The 17,614-nt window shown below is 41.9% G+C and overlaps 1 protein-coding gene across 2 annotated transcripts in view; it reads left to right on the top strand.

Moving 5' to 3' along the window:
* The first annotated feature begins 2,134 nt into the window (after positions 1-2,134).
* The window catches only part of PANK2 (pantothenate kinase 2), a 29,126-nt gene continuing 13,646 nt past the window's right edge, over positions 2,135-17,614 (top strand). Inside the window, exons 1-2 of one of the 2 annotated variants that reach the window (XM_043884549.1) lie at positions 2,135-2,505; positions 15,161-15,513. In XM_043884549.1, the coding sequence (XP_043740484.1) occupies positions 2,229-2,505; positions 15,161-15,513 (630 nt within the window). In that variant the 5' untranslated portion in view covers positions 2,135-2,228. The remainder of the gene's footprint in view (positions 2,506-15,160; positions 15,514-17,614) is intronic. The other variant, XM_043884550.1, reaches the window with a different exon arrangement.

Here is a 17,614-nt window from a genome sequence, read left to right as displayed (position 1 = left end):
TCCACCAACAGTGCAGGAGGGTTCCCTTCTTTCCACATCCTCTCCAGCATTTGTTGTTTGGGGATTTTTTATTTTTAATTTTTACTTTTCCTGGTTGTGCCACACAGCTTGCGGGATCTTGATTCCCTCACCAGGGACAACCCTGAGTCCCCTGCAGTGGAAGCATGGAGTCCTAACCACTGGACCACCAGGGAAGTCCCTAACATTTTTTATCAATGTTGAACTTCACATAAGTGGAGACATATAGTATGTATTTTTTCATGTATGATTTCTTTTCCCCAATTTATTTACATTTTTTTTTTACTGAGGATTATAAACACCTTGCCTAATTGTCATTTGTGTCTGCTTCATCTTTTATTTTGGATAAACTTTAATGACAGCCAGAGACTTCAAGTCCACACTAGTGAGTGAAGCTGTGCGTATGTATTTAAGATGAGAAAAAGCCTCCCAGTAATTTATTGGAACGTCACAGAATCTGTGCCTTTTGGTTATCATAAGGCAGAGAGTAGTTGAATTTCTCAGGAATCCAGATTGTCAATTTTTCAAGCTGTATACCTCTGGATAAGTTGCCTCATCATTCAAACGTTCCTAGAAGGATTAAGTAACACGTAAAGACATGTAAAAAGGGAAGGGTACACATATTTCAAGTGTTGTTTTGATGTTGGGTTTGTCTTGGAAGTCTCAGGTGATGATGATTTTTGATTCTTCAGAATGATCTATTGGAGCTTAGAGACTTGATGTAAAGCCCCTCAAGTCAAGGAAAACCATATTATTTTTAGTTGGGGGATGCAGAAACATATGCATTGTTGGGCACCGAGATATAGAAGAGTAGCTATAGGTTTTCTTGGTTCTTGTAGGATCCCTATGGTGTGGCTTCCTGCAGGAGACAGAATTTCCAGAGCTAGGAAATTGGATCTCCAGAGTTATTCCTACAGTGAGGGGAGCTAGTTTTGGGTGAACACGGTAATTCTATTCAACAAGCAAGAGAAAAGCTCATCCTTCTTGTTCAACCTGCCACTAGCTGTCTTAACAGGAAAGATGAACACAAGGGGCATTACAGGCTCTGAGGGGAAGCACTTATGATATAATTAATGAGTCAGGTCCCACTAAACTTGACGGAGTGCCTAGGGGGAACAGCGTTGTGGATCATTCCAGGCATGGGCAACCTATGGGAGAAGAACTGCTTGGATGGACCTTCAGTATCTCAGGTGAGTATCTCAGGGCTGGAGGTGACCATGTTCTCGCCCCCCAAAAGGTGATGATTCAAAAAACAAACAAAAAAAGCAACTAAACAAAATCCCAACAACCCAGCCCCCGAGGCGACCACCAAACCCTTCTACGTCCCCCAGGCCACACCACACAGAAAGAGGATCCAGATTCCATACAAAAGCCAACCCTACTTTCTGGCTCCCACACCCTCCCTCCTTCACTACAGGAGGGTGGTGAAGGATTTATAACCCACCTAGTTCTTCCAGTTGCCATGGATACCAACCCCAGTCCTTTCCTTCCTTCTGGTACTGGGAACAGTCTCTAACGCAGGAGGAATGGAGGGCTCCTTACCCAAACCCGCCAGTGGGAGTGCTGGGGGAGGGGGTGGTGGTTAAACAGAGCGCGACGGACTGGAGGTCTAGACTGCAGCGTTAGAATCAGGACAAAAGCTAAGTTCAGCCGCAGTTCAAGCCCTTCCGTTCGCCAACACCTGCGACCAGACCCTGCGGGACACTGCTGGGCTTAGGGGAGGGGCAAGCCGAGAAGACGGGACGCAGCAGCGAGGTGGGGCTCGGGGGCGCGAGGCGGCTCCCGGGAGAGTTCCGGGGACTGGAGAGCCGACCTGTACACTAGCTCAGGAGGGTGCAGCGGCTGGAAGAAGGTGCAGGCCCCTCCACCCACTTGTCCATTGGGCGGCGGCGCCATCACTCTGCTCGGCAACACCGCTCTCCACCTCCGCCCAGCCAGGATCCCCTCCCCCGCCTTCCTCTGCTCCGCCCCGTCCTGGGAGCTTTTCATTGGACGGAGGCGCAGTCGATTCGCCTCGAGTCAGAGAACCGATTGGACAGCAGGCCGTCGGGCCGCCCCCAGCCAGCTTGGATTGGCTGGCTGCGCGTTGGCGCAACGGAAGAGGCGGCCTGCCGAAGGTGCTCTTTTGCTCCGACTGGCTTGCCGCGGAGGAGGCGAAGAGGGGACCAGCGCTGGGGGGCTGGCTCGGGCGGCAGCGGTGGCTGCTGCGGATGGGAGCTGGCTGGCTTGCCGCGCCCATGGAGCGCCACGGCAGGGCCGCCGCCACTTCTGCCTCGTCGGCCCGGGAACCGGTGTTCGGGGGCCCCGATGGGCGGCGGCGGGAGCCACTGCGGCGCCGGGCGAACAGCGCGTCAGCCCCTGCCGTCGGGGCCTCGGCTTCGGCCTCGCCTTCGGGGGAGGGCGTAAGGCGGGATCGGCCAGGCTCCTACAGCGGCGCTACCTCGGTCTCCCGTCAGCGCGTCGAAAGCCTCAGGAAGAAGCGGCCGCGTAAGTGCCCGGCGGGGCGCCTTAGCGCCTCGCCCTGCCCCCTTCCGGCTCGGCCGCCGTTTTTCCCGCGCGCGCCGGCGCGGAGACAGTGCCCCCGCACGGTGGTCCCAGTTGGTGCTTGAGGCTGGAGGCCTCAGGTCCCTCGAACACGCGGGCTTCGGGTTCGGCCCCGTCCATCCCTTTTGTGTAGTGGTTCTCTCTTCTGCTTTTCAGTTGTCCGAGTGGAGCGTCTTTCCCAGGACCTTTTCTCCGGTTCTTAGCTCTTTGTGCATTCTTTGTCCGAGAGTCACATGATTTTTTTTCCTCGAGAAGGCTTTTTGACTCTCTTTCACCACCTCCCTTCCCCCCCGAGTCATTTGAATCACCAGTGTCTCTCCAAGACGTTACATCCTTTTCATCTGGAGATTTTGGGCTCAAAGGAGATGGTTGAGTTGCTGCAAGCCTAAAACTGGATTCCGTGTTCTGTGCGCTAAGCTTTGGCTGCTTTTCTTCCCATGAGAATTCGAGTCATCTCTCACCCAGATATCGTATCTATTTTCTTTACATCTCATTGCCGCTGCTCACAATTCAGTACTGTAGCATTCTGGGCTTTTTAGGAATTTTTCTTTTGAGGGAAAAAGACATCTTCCTGAATATCGTCTTGGCGATTGCACATGCCTTTCCCAAAGAATCGGTTTCCCTGTTTTTTTTTTTTTTTCCCCTGTTTTATTATAACGTTTCTTTTTCTGCTTTGTGATCTAGTCCAGATTTTTTTTTTTTTTTCTTTCTCTTTACGGGTCTTCAGTTCAAGTCCTCTATCAAGCAGCCATTGCAACTCTTGAAAATACCCACTGTCTTGATACTCTTAATATGAACTTTTCGGATATAATAACAGTTTACTAATCCATATAGTTATACTGTTTTTTTCGCTTGTTGCCAGATTCCTATTTCAGGAAACCAACGTTTTAAATGCAGAATTTGAGAGTGAGAAAGTGGTAGTATGAGTGTGAGGTCTTTATTGGATAGTACCTCAGCTCAACAACCCGTTTGCTTTACTCTTTTATGATTTGGATGATTAAATATTAAATGCAGCTCTAGTTGGCTATGAACAGTTTGAGAGTTTTCAGTTCTTTTGTCTTTCCCTGTGTTCTTGTAAGAAAGTTGGAAAAGAGATTATTCAGTCTCAGCCTATGCCATTTTTAGAGCCTGGTGTTGAGAAGCACCTGATTTTTAAGTGATGCAAAACTCCTTCATGGTTTTGAACTGCCTCAATTCCAGAGATTCAGCAAATAATCGCAGCCAGGCAGCCAGCTCTTTGTGACCATTGACTACAAAGATTATAAGTAATATTGTAATTTGGGTGTTTGCCACAAATCAGGCAGTCTTTAAAATTTATTTTAATGTACTCTTGTGAAAGCTTTAATAAACTCCTTGCGACCCCGTGGACTATACAGTCGGTGGAATTCTCTAGGCCAGAATACTGGGGTGGGTAGCCTTTCCCTTCTCCAGGGGATCTTCCCAATCCAGGGATCGAACCCAGGTCGCTGCATTGCAGGCAGATTCTTTACCAGCTGAGCCACAAGGGAAGCCCACCAACAGGTGTACCACTGAACAGTACAGAAAGACCAAATGGAAGGAAAAACAATACCTTGTCTATTTCTTTAGGTCTCGTTATCAGAAACATGGCTTTTCATGACTTTTATAAGGACTAATGAGTTCATTAAGGGCTTTCCCAGGTGGCTTAGTGGTAAAGAACCTGCCCGCCAATACAGGAGACGCAGGTTTGATCCCTGGGTTGGGAAGATGCCCTAGAGAAGGGAATGGCAATCCACTCCAGTATTCCTGCCAGGAGAATTCCATGGATAGAGGAGCCTGGCAGGCTATATAGTTCATGGGGAGACAATTGAGCGACTTTCACTTCACTTCACACCAGTTAGTTGTATTGACTGCTGATCCCTTCAAGAGTTGTACTTTGGTGTTAACTTTGAGAGAATTCAATAAAAATGAAATCTTTGTATTTTTTATTAGGAGAATTAGATATAGGGCCACCTTTCTTTTGTTTGGAAACCTCATTCTGATGTTATTGTACTACTTATCTAAAGGTATAGGAGACTAGTTGTTATTAGAAATTAGAAAGAGCTGTTTGGTTTATTTTAGGAATTATGAACCCTGATTATAGTCATATTCTGCCAAACATGTTCCCCAGAGCAGTGTGATTCCCTAATCTGTCCCCATCTCAGACTTAACACCACACATCGTAGTCATTAGAGATATGGCTAGGGGTGTGTGTGTGTCTAAGAAGTTCTTTGAACATTTTAAATTAGCTGGAGTATGTTTCACAGGTCTGCTGCGGCTAAGTCGCTTCAGTTGTGACCGACTCTGTACAACCCCATAGATGGCAGCCCACCAGGCTCCTCCATCCCTGGGCCTCTCCAGGCAAGAATACTGGAGTGGGTTGCCATTTCCTCCAGTGCATGAAAGTGAAAAGTGAAAGAGAAGTCACTCAGTCATGTCCTACTCTTAGCGACCCCATGGACTATAGCCTACCAGGCTCCTCCATCCATGGGATTTTCCAGGCAAGAGTACTGGAGTGGGTTGCCATTGCCTTCTCATAGGTCTGAGAGAAATATAAAGATTGGTTTAAAATGATGGAAACAAAGATGCTAATGATAGTAACGTAATACTTAGGTGTTTATATTAAACACTCTGCCAAATACTTTATAAGCATTTCTTTTGAGTCTTGCAGTTATTCTCTGAGATGGATATTTGTCATCTCCAGTTTCCAGATGAGGAAACATTTTCCCTCGGTCCAAGGCCATATAGACAGTTAGTAAGGGAGCTGTGTTTTGATTTTAGTTGTGGGTGTCTGACGTCAGACTCAGTGTTTCTTGGACTTTCCACATCTTGGAAGTTACAGGTGACATAATCCAGAGTAGTGGTGGAATCACTCAGAAGCTAAAAAACAAAAAGTGATCTGCAGAGAGGTCCAAAAACATCTTTTAATTTTTAAAATTTTATTTTTTTAAGTTTATTTATTTTGGTTGTGCTGGGTCTTCATTGCTGCATGGGGTTTTCTTTAGTTATAGCCGGAAGGGGCTACTGTCTCATTGTGGTGCACAGGTTTCTTCCTGCCATGGTTTCTCTTGTTGAGAAGCAGGGACTCTAGGGTGCCCAGGCTGCAGTAGTTTTGGCTTCTGCGTTCTATAGAGCGCAGGCTCAGTAGTTTTGGCACGCGGACTTTAGTTGCTCCAAGGCATATGGGATCTTCCCAGGTCAGGGTTCAAACTGTGTCTCTTGCATTGATAGGTGGATTCTTTACCACTTAGCCACCAGGGAAGCTCCAATTAAAAAATCTTTATTGAGGCATAATTACATACAGTAAAATGTACGATTTTGACAAATGTAACAAGAGAACATACATTTTAATCTGGAGCCCCAGATGTACAGCAGATGTGTAGGAGGTGCGTGAAACTCAGGGATCACAGTGCTTTATGGCAGTGTGGGGGGATGAACTGGATCTTGGAAGGTGATGTTTAAGCATGTGGAGCATATTTCAGTACTCCAGGGAAAGCTTCGTGACGTGCTGATTTTGAACTCATACCAATCATTGAATGTCCTTAACCTCCATTAGTCTAGAAGATAAAGCTTTTGTTTGTAGCTTGATAGTACTAATCTAGAAAATAGTTAGCTTTTCCTTGATATTTGGGGGAGCAGCAGTGTTGTCAGTATGAAACTGGTGCTTGGGCCCTGAGGGGCTGCCTTTTATCTGGTGTAGAGTTTCATCTTCAGTTAGGGAATTAGAAAGGGCCACCACCAGGAGCTCAGGAAAAAAGTTAGATTTCTATTTCTTTGTAGCCCATTTTTGAGGGACAGAATAGGAGAGGATGCTTTTTTAAAAAAAAAAAAAATTCATTTGGCTGCCTCTGGTCTTAATTGCGGCACGAGGATCTTCCCTTGCAGCACACGAACTGTCTAGTTGTGGCGTGGGCTCGGTAGTTGCTGTACTCTGGCCCAGTTGCTCTGTGGGGTGTGGGAGCTTAGTTCCGCAACCGGGGATAGAACCTGCATCCCTTGCGTTGCAAGGTGAATTCTTAACCACTGGACCACCAGGGAAGTTCATTGACTGGTCGCTTAAAAGAGCATTGAGGGATTTCCCTGGTGGTGGTGTGCTGAAGAATCTCCCTGCCCCCCCCCTCCCCCCCCAAAAAAGAATCTCCCTGCCAGTGCAGAGAACAGGGGTTTGATCCCTGGTTCCGGGAAGATTTCACATGCTGCAGGGCAACTAAACCTGTGCGCCCTAGAGCCTGTGCTTCACAACAAGAGATGCCACCACAATGAGAAGCAGGCGCTGCAACTAGAGAGTAGTCCCCACTTGCCCCAACTAGAGAAAGCCCCCAAGCAGCAAGGAAGACCCAGCGCAGCCAAAAATAAATACATTAAAAAAAAAAAAAAAGGGGATTGAGGTTCTTTGGGCTTAAATTTATAACCTTGTGAGCTCTTTTCAGGTTCATAACTTGGGGTATGAAGTTCATAACTTTATCTTTAAACACTTCTTTCTCCATGTTCTTTTCTCAGTTTTTGTCAGCAAGGTAGACTAAGATGTGAAAGTCCTTTATAATGGCTTAAAGTTTGCTTTCTAAAAGTGAAAGCTATCTTGCAGTTTTTGGTTGGTTCTTAGGTTTTGTTATTTATACTTCTTGAATGTAAAATTTATTATTGAATCTCCTGGTTTTATAGTAGATAGTATTTTATAAGTATCTGGTCTTTAAACTATTTTGGGAATATTTTTGAGGTCTGTCTTTTAATCTGAGGCCAAAGCTTGCTGCTTAGACCAGCCTAGGGGTTTGGGTTTGCAGTGTCTTAACCATGTGTGGTCTGGTAAAGATGTAGTTCATAATGTTGAAAAATTGAGCACACCTTTATAAATCATATATTTATCATTGGAAAGCATTTCAGTTGGCACCTATTATCAGAGTGCTAATGATTTGTGCATAGATTTGTGAGAGAAAGTTTAAATTCTTTCTAGGAAAGTATCCTAAGTCAAGTGCACATTGTCTAGACACAGTGCCTTGGAGGAAATATATCAGAAAATATGCTGAAGGCTGAAAACAGACTCAAATATCTGTGAAAATTGAAAGTGATAAAATAGGCCTTCATTTAAGAGATGAGAAGTGTGATGGCATAGCAAAAGCTACTTTTACCATATCTTTTCTTGCCAGAAATGTGTAATTTTTGAATGAGAATTGGGAGGCTTATTCCAGTTAGGTTATAGTTTATGGGGCAGTCTCTGAGTCATTGAGAAGAATCTAAACCCCCTTTGACAGGCTGAGTGTTTAGAAGTAATGGAATGTATGGCCTGAGAGATAATCAGAGAGCATGCTTCTAATGGACCTCCTATGTCTTTCATTGTCTTTCAGTTCTTATGGGTATGTAAATAGTTTGATAGTAGTATAAGGGAAAATCCAGAAACGATTGCAGTCAGTGAAACCAGTGAATAAGGATGTGAACTGAGCTATTTACTCTTTCAGCCTAAGACGCCTTACTTTTTCTTTTATATTGTTGGTCCTCTTTTTCTAGGGTATGTGTATTTTTTTAAACTACTTTTTACTTAAAAAAAAAAATTAGCCCCAAAATATGTGTTTTGTGCTCTTAGGTTTGTATCGATACTGATTAAAAGATAACTTGTTAAAGGATTTAGGAAATCTGGGCTTGAGTCCCGCCTTTTCCTTTTTTTGACTGTGACCCTGGGCTCCTTCCTTTGCACTTCAGTTTCTTAACTGAAAGTAAAGTGGGGTGATTACCTTGCATGGTTATTGTAAACATTAAATAAGTTCATGCAGTGAAGTGCTTGGCTATTAATAGATGGTCATTTAAAACATAATAGCCATAAGCTAATGTTCCAACTTTTTAATCTAAGGAAAGGGGAATAAGGCTTAATTTGTTTTAAGCCTTGTAATCTTCCATTGGTGTTAGATATGTTCAAAACTTCAGATTCCAGTGCTGTTGATGAGATATATTTGTTAGTAGAGTGCTCTGTCTTTGCTATCCATAAGGTTGGCATCATCTTAAAGTTGATGCTTAAAGAATGGTGCTTTTAGTAGGAAAATAAGAATTGAATCTCCTTGCTTCAGTCATACCTAACGTTGTTTTCATGATTGGAGAAACTTTATTTTTCCAGTCAGGGCCAGATTTCATGACTTATGCAGTGAAAGGTTCAGTTAATACCTCATCACTGGGAATGGAGTTTCTGTGAGTATTTTAAAAAAGAAAAAATCATGACTCCCTGCAACTGAGGTGAATGGCTGCTGGGGAGTCAACCGTAGTGTTTTCTTTAGAATTGCATTGACATTGTTAGATTAATTTGGGGGAGAATTGGTGTTTAATAGTATTTAAGTTTTCCTTCCTGGAACATGATATATTTTCCTATTATGTCTTTTCAATACACCATTTTAATAATAGTCACACATGTTTTAGTATTTATTTCTAAATATTTTATGGTTTTTCTTATGCATGATTTTTTTCATATTATTTTAGTATTTATTTCTAATTATTGTATGGTTTTTGTTAGGCATGACATTTTTTTCATATTGTTTTCTTGCTGGATTTTGCTTATATAGGAAAAGCTATTGGTATGTGTATTTTTTTGGTGTGTCCAGTTACTAAAAATTTTTAAATTCTGTTGGCTTATTGATTTATCTTAATTTTTATTTTATGGAGTCTGTTGAGATAATCATGGTTTTTCTCCTTCAATTTAAGCAAGCCTCCTTAAATTTAATTTTAATTGTGAAAACCGTCCTTGCCTTCCAGAGAAGAATCCCTGTTGGCCATGGTGTAACACTCACTGCACAACTGGATTCTGATGTTTAATACTTTAATATTTTTGCATTTATGTTGTGGGACACTTCTTTTCTAGTTTTGATGAGGTTAGAATGACTTGAGAATCTTTCTAGATTTTTGTGTGTGTGTGTGCCCCAGAAGCTCTTGATGGTTTGCCTGGAAACTATTAGGGCCTGGTACTTTGTTGTTGTTGTTTGTGTGGTAGATCTTTGACCTTTTAACAAATTTTCAGTGCTTTTGACCTCTGAGTTTTCCACTTCATTTTGAGTCTCTCTTTGTACTCTCTTTTTCTCGCTAATCCTCTGTTGATGGTACATTTTAAATTCACTGTTACATAGTTGTAAATTGGCTTGTTTGTACAATTTCTGGTTATGTACGTTCATCTTCCTTGACTTTTTTTTTCTTTTGGTTTAAAGAAAAGCTGTATCTTCTTTTTCTTGGATATATTTACCAGAAATTTGTTTGTTTTAATGGCTTTCTCAAAGCTTGATTTTACTGATTAGCTCTGTTGTGGCTTTGTTCACAATGATGTTTTTCTAATTACATTTACTTTTGCTTTCATCTTTAATAACTTTCTGCTGCTTATTTTGAGTCTGTTTTATTTCTCTAGCATTTCAAATTGTATGTGACATTCTCTTTTATTTAGACTTCCATATTTTGAATACATTTGATATTTAAGGATAGAAGTTTCCATTTGAGTTCCACCTTGGGTAGATATCCTATTCTTTTTGATACATTATGTTCTCATTGTCATTCATTTAAAAACACATTTTGTTTTGATTTCATCTTCAATCTCAGAATTAATAGAAGTGAGTCTGAAGATTTCCAGGTGGATACTTATTTCTTTGTGTCTGTTGGATTCATTTCTTTTTAAGAAAATATTTATTTATTTGGCTGTGTCGGGTCTTCATTTTGGTGTGTGGGCTTAATTGCTCTGTGGCATGTGGAATCTTTGTTCCCCAACCAGGAATTGAACCCTCATCTCTGCATTGCAAGGTGGATTCTTAACTACTGGACCACCAGGGAAGTCCCCTTAGTTTCTTATTTTGAGATATTGTGGAAAGTGAGTGTGGTTTTGTTATTTGGAATTTTAGATTTGTTGATTTGTAGATTTGATAATTTCTTGTTTTTAATATTTTTTGAAGCATATGTCAGGGTCATATCAATTATACTTTTATATGCACATGACATAATTTCTTTTTGTCCCCTTATAATGCTTTTTGTTTTGAATGCTTTGTAGACTGCTAGTATTGTATTTGCTTTCTGTTAATACTAGCTTGACAGAGTGGAGTAACACTGTCCAGGCGTTTGTTTTGCTTACCCGAATTCAGCTGTGTAAATGTGACAAAGCGAGGTGCCAGTGACTCTGCAAGTGAGTTCAGGGATGGTAGACCAGTGTTTGGAGGGGCACCCCTTATATTGTGAGCCCTTGATAAATGCAGTGTTGGTCTTGAAACGTAAGGTTTGACTTTTACTATATCATGTTTCCTAAATGTAAGTCAGCTGCTATATCAGTCTCCAGTGAGGTGCTTAAGATTTTGGTTTACTCATTTTTGACTGAATGTCATTTTCATCTTAAAGCATCTGGCTCCTCCTTATGGGACTCCATTGTGAGTGTTTTACTGTTTATTTACCTTCAGTCTATTTGTATTCTCTTATTTTAGATGTCTCTTTTTATATAAGCATATAGTTGAATTCTTTGTTTTTGAACTGATTTTTTTTCTCCCTAGTTGTTTGAAGGTCATATGTTCATTTTCTCTTCTTCTGAAGTTGCCTGTAAATTTTTGACACATTTAAACCATCACTTCTTTATTCTTGTTTAGAAATAATCAGAATCTATATCTTCTGTTCCCCCACAAGACAGCTGCTGCTTGCTTTGGCTTCCCTCTCCTTTCTCTTCCCTCTTCGACTTCCTATGTTGAAATCATGCAAGTATTTTAGTTCCATATTACTTGTTTTCCTCAAAGTCAGCATGTATTGCTTCCTGTACTTATCATTGTTCCTTATAACTCATATCATCTTGGGTGACTTAAAATATTATATTGGAGTGTATCTACTGTTTCAGAGAAGGTCTTTGAATAGTAAATGTTGAGCTCTTTGATGCGTGGAATTGTCTTTCTCTTGCACTCCCATTTGAAAGCTGATTTGATTGAATGAGTTTCAAATTATTTTCCTTATAACTTTGCTAGTGCTCTGTTGTCATCTAGTGTCTGTGTTACTGATGTGAAGTCTAATTTTACCTTTATGTGATCTATGTATCTTTGTAGGAATTCACTTTTTTCCTTTGGGAGTTTTTAGGATTTCTGAAATTTCAATAAGATGTCACTGTAAATCTTCTCTTACTCCCCCCAGAAAATTTCTAGAACTCCTAAAACATAGATGTTGGACTTTCTGATTCTGTGTTTTATATATCTACCTTTCTTTCATACTCAAGAGGCATTTTGGGAGAATTTCTTAGTTTTGTTTCCCATTTGTTTTTTTCCTGCATCTTTTTTGTTATTAAATGTATCTGTTGGACTTTATTTTGAAAATAATTTCATTTTTCTGTTATTAAAGTGTCTTTATTGAATATAATTTACATATAATAAATTATATCCACTCTAAGTGTACAGTTCCATGAATTTTGATAGATATATACAGCCGTGAATCTCCCCTCTTGCCCCCAACAATTCAGATTTGGGTTATCACAGAGCGTTTTCTCTTAACCCCTGTACAGTCCTTCCCTCTCTTCCTCCCTAAGCCAGTGATTGGCTTTCTGTCAGATGCAGAAATGGTTAGTTTGCATTTTCTAGAGTTTCATATAAATGGACTCATATATTTGTGGAGAGTTTCTTTCACTCAGCCTTTTTTTTTAAAAAAATAAGTATTTATTTATTTGGCTCTGTTGGGTCGTGTTTGTGGCATGCCGGGATACTAGTTGCCACTTGCAAACTCTTAGTTGTGGCATGTGGGATCTAGTTCCCACACAGGACCAGGGATCAAACCCGGGCCCCCTGCATTGGGAGCCTGGAATCTTAGCCACTGGACCACCAGGGATATCCCCACTTACCCTGTTTTTGAGAGTTACTTGTAACTCGGTAAAGAATCTGCCTGCAATGTGGTGGACCTGGGTTTGATCCTTGGGTTGGGAAGATCCTCTGGAGAAGAGAAAGGCTACCCACTCCAATATTATGGCCTGGAGAATTCCATGGACTATACAAGTCCACAGAGTCGCAAAAAGTTGAATACGACTGAGTGACTTTCTTATTTATTATTATTGTTACCTTAAGTGTATTGTTACCACCCCCCAGAATCCTTTTTTGGTTTTGAAAGCTTCGTATATCACGCGAAATGCTGGGTTGGATGAAGCATAAACTGGAATCAACATTGCTGGGAGAAATATCAATAACCTCAGATGTGCAGATGACACCACCCTTACAGCAAAAAGCGGAGAGGAACTAAAGAGCTTCTTGATGAAAGTCAAAGAGAAGAGTGAAAAACTTGGCTTAAAACTCAACATTCAGAAAACTAAGATCTTGGCGTCTGGTTCCTTCACTTCATGGCAGATAGATGGGGAAACAAGGGAAATAATGACAGACTTTATTTTCTTGGGTTCCAAAATCACTGCAGATGGTGACTGCAGCCATGAAATTAAGATGTTTGCTCCTTGGAAGAAAAGCTACAACAAACTTAGAAAGCATATTAAAAAGCAGAGACACTGCTGACAAAGGTACATCTAGTCAAAGCTATGGTTTTTCCAGTGGTCATGTATGGGTGTGAGAGTTGGACCATAATGAAGTCTGAGCACCAAAGAGTTGATGCTTTTGAACTGTGCTGTTGGAGAAGACTCTTGAGAGTCCCTTGGACTGCACGGAGGTCAAACCAGTAAATCCTAAAAGAAATCAAACCTTGAATACTCAGTGGAAGGACTGATGCCAAATCTCTGTGCTTTGGCCACCTGATGGGAAGAGTTGATTCATTAGAAAAGACCCTGATGCTGGAAAAGATTGAAGGCAGGAGGAGAAAGGGACAACAGAGGACGAGATGATTGGATGGCATCACAGACTCAATGTTAATGTGTTTGAGCAAGCCCTGGGAGATGGTGAAGGACAGGGAAGCCTGGCATGCTGCAGTCCACGTGGTCTCGAGGAGTTGGATGTGACTGAGCGACAAAACAACAACCCCCCACCCCCAACTAGGAAATTAAAGTTGATACCACAGACCTTATTTAGATTGAACCAGTTTTACCTTAGCTCTTTTGTGAATGTGTGTTTAGTTCTGTATACTTTTATCACATGTGTAGATTCTTGCAGCCAAAACCATACTTGGCAATCATATCTTAATTTCTAATTTTTCTTTATGGCAGCTTATTCATTTTAAAAATTAATTTATTATTTTTTATTGAAGTATAATTGATTTATAATAGCTTATTTTTCATGGATGAAATCTCCTTTTACCTTGGCCGATATTTATGATTCTTTTAAGGCCTCTTCTTTGTTCCTGCAGCTGTTTCTTAAGATGTTAGCATCTTGTTTTTGTGGTGTTGATTTCCCTTTTGGTAATTCTGGTTTGTGAGTGATAGTCTATGGTTTAAGGAATGCTCTTCTGTCCGTGGGTGCACTGTCCGTTTACTTGTCTGTCAGGATGGATTGTAGGGGAGAGATGGGAAATATGGCCAGATGTAGGGGCTTCCCACTTCTGGGTACTAGTAGCTGTGTGGATGCCATACTGATTGTTGAGCTCAAGTGCCTGTGCTGAGTGAAGAATTTGCCTCCTTGGAGGCCGAGGAGGGGAGTGACTGGCCTGTCCAGTTGTGCCAAATGCGTTTTCCCCCCATATGACTTAAATAACTGCACTGGAGCCTGCTTCTGCTTCCCCATGGCAGCAGCCCTGTCGGCACCTTGCATGGAGCACCTCTCTGCTTCCCCAGCTTCGTAGCTGCTCCCCATTCTAGCAGCATTTTCCTCTTGAGGGTTATGGACAGTTACTGCCTCTGTCAGCTTAGTTCTGGTGATAGTGTCACTTCTTGTTTCTCAGAATTAGTTTAGAAAATCAATACATCTGTCTTTAGTCATTTCTAGGATTTAAGATGGGAGGAGAAGACATGTATAGCTAATGCAGTTTTATCTTGATCCAGTCTCCTTAAGACATTTTTTTGGGGATGGATTTTTTTGGGGGATGCTGTGCCGCATGGCACGTGGGATCCTAGTTCCCCGATCGGGGCTTGAGCCTGCACCCCCTGCATTGGAATCACGGGAGTCTTAACCACTGAACCTTCAGGGGAGTCTTGGGGTAGATTTTTGGAGATGGATATTTGAGTCACTGGTAGAGAATCCACCTTACCAACATAGGAGATGCGGGTCTGATTTCTAGATCAGGAAGATCCCCTGGAGAAGGAAACAGCAACCCTCTCCAGTATTCTTGCCTGGGAAATCCCATAGACGAGGAGTCTGGCGCAGGCTACAGTCCATGGGCTCGCAAAAGCGTTGGACACAACTTAGCGACTAAACAACAAACTTGGTATTAACTTTGAAACGCCTGTTGTACTGATGGCCATTTAACCCTGATTGATTGACGTTGACCGCTGGAGCTTATATGTTACACAGGGTTCGGAATTTCTTCTGCCCCTAAGTTGGGCTGGCTATCACTGTGATATTTTTCTTTTTGATCTTTGTAGTTTTTTTAAATAGATTTGCTTCCATATCAGACAATCATATTTCTTCTCCCCCAGATCTTTTTGTTTATATTTTGTATGGTTCTTGGGAACGTCAGGGTATGAAATGGTTAATCTAATAAGTGTGAATTTAGTTTTCAGGGGAAAAAAAGCTGTTTTGACTTTTTTTTTCCTTTCCCCATTTAGTTTTTCCTTGGTTTGGCTTGGATATTGGTGGAACCCTGGTCAAGCTGGTTTATTTTGAACCCAAAGACATCACTGCTGAAGAAGAAGAGGAAGAAGTGGAAAGTCTTAAAAGCATTCGGAAGTACCTGACCTCCAATGTGGCTTATGGGTCCACGGGTATTCGGGACGTGCACCTGGAGCTGAAGGACCTGACTCTGTGTGGACGCAAAGGCAATCTGCACTTTATACGCTTTCCCACTCATGACATGCCTGCTTTTATTCAAATGGGCAGAGATAAAAACTTCTCAAGTCTCCACACTGTCTTTTGTGCCACTGGAGGTGGAGCGTACAAATTTGAGCAGGATTTTCTCACAGTATGCATTTTTTAGCTTATATACAATTTATGGTAATTTGATTGTTAAAAATAATACCAATAGCAAGTGATGGAATTGTTTCCATCTCTAATGGAATTTGAATTTTCTTGAGTCAAATTAAGATTAAATAGTCATAGGAGTTGCCATTTAGAGATTGTTGTATAGTTTATTTTTTGCCCAATTCAGATGAGTTGAGAATCAGAACCACTGAAAGCGTAGCATTTTGTTGTTATTTTAGTATGAAGAAACAATAAAATTGTAATAAGCAGAGTAAGGAACTACCAGTGAGGAGCTAGTATCATTGTTTTGAACAACTAAATTGAAAAATAATTTTTAAAAATTAATGTCATTTCATGTTATAAAGTTGTTTCCAGTCTTATCTACCTAAGTTTTCTTAACCTCCTTAATTGTTTCTTGGCAGTTTTACTATTTAGAAATATGAGGAACTCAGGTCCAAAGCAGCGTTTTTTTCAGGCTTCCGGGCTAGTCAGAGATGGTTGACGGTGCCTGTATGTGTTTAGTCGCTCAGTTGTGTCCGACTCTTTGCAACCCCATGGACTGCAGCCTGCCAGGCTCCTCTGTCCTTTCGGATTCTCCTGGCAAGGATATTGGAGTGGATTGCCATGCCCTCCTCTAGGGGATCTTTGCAACCCAGGGATCGAACCCAGGTCCTCTGCATTTCAGGCGAATTCTTTACCGACTGAGCCGCTGGGGAAGCACCATTTCTGTATTCCCCAAATGCCCTTTGATGTATCCTGAGCTGCATGTTTGTTACCAGGAGTCTGGACACTAGGGGGAGTGCCAGTGGGCACTTGATTTTGTTTTCATTCAGTAAACGTGTGTAGGCCTTGAGGCTAGGTCTTTTGAGGGGGGATGCGGGAATAGATGGGAGAATTGATAAATGAATTTGCCAGGACTCTGATCTTCAGGGTGCAGTGTAGATTTAAAATATCTTCAATGACCATGGTTTTTATGCCACCAATGAAAATGTTATTGCAGAGATTCTGTCTTTGCTTATGTTATTTTTCATCTATCTCCCCGCTTGAGTGTCATTGTGTGTTTGTGACTTTGTCTTCTTTGTCCTCTATCTTCTTTCTCCCATAACTGAGTATAACCATAATATAGGATTGACATGAATTTTAAAATGAGGTTTTGCTTGAATTTTTCGTGGTTTCTTTTCTACCTGTGAGTTAATGGGGAGATAGCAGGAGGAGAGGAGGTCCCCTCCCTTTGAGGTCGTCCTAGTGGACTCTGGATTGTAACTGATAGGTAAGGGTGAAACTGATAGGCATCGCCACCTCGATGGACATGACTTTGAGCACGCTCCAGGAGTTGATGGCCAGGGAAGCCTGTCGTGCTGCAGTCCATGGGGTCGCAGAGTCAGACACGACTGAGCGACTGAACTGACTGAAAGGAGAAAACCTACGTATTTCTCTAACCTGTAGAGGTGCCTTTGGAACATATTCAAAGACCATTCAGACTGTTAGCAGAGAATAAGGGCTTCCCTCATAGCTCAGTTGGTGAAGAATCTGGCTACAGTGCAGGAGACCCGGGTTCAATCCCTGGGTCGGGAAGATCCCCTGGGGAAGGAAATGGTAACCCACTCCAGTATTCTTGCCTGGAGAATCTCATGGACAGAGGAGCCTGGCAGGCTACAGTCCATGGGGTCACTAGAGTCAGACGCAACTTAGCAACTAAACCACCACCAGAGGTTGTGTGGTAATCCAAGGAGAGAGGCAGGGTAGATTTTAGACCTTAGGAGTTGCCTCCTAGGCTATTGGGGTTTCTAATCTGTATGCATCAGTGCTATTCTTGAAAACTGTATGAAAATGAAATGCCTTACCAATCCTGCTTGTGCATTGGGAGTGATGATTATTTAATAAACCACAGTGAAATATTTCTAATAATATGGATTTATCCTGTCTGTTTTTAAATATGAATCAGATTTCCTTGTATTGAGTTTTCTTGTTGGTACACCACCTGCATTATGAGTAATGTGATGAAATAACCTATGTATTAGACATAACTATGTCAGTTAGGCTGAGATTCTTTAGGAATAATGGCACAGCAGGACAGGAAAGATAAAAGGAGGTCTTGGTGG

The sequence above is a fragment of the Cervus elaphus genome, chromosome 23 (assembly GCF_910594005.1).
Source record: "Cervus elaphus chromosome 23, mCerEla1.1, whole genome shotgun sequence".
Lineage (NCBI taxonomy): Eukaryota > Metazoa > Chordata > Mammalia > Artiodactyla > Cervidae > Cervus > Cervus elaphus.
The sequence above is the reverse complement of the archived record's forward strand: the minus strand, read 5'-3'. Positions and strand labels throughout refer to the sequence as shown.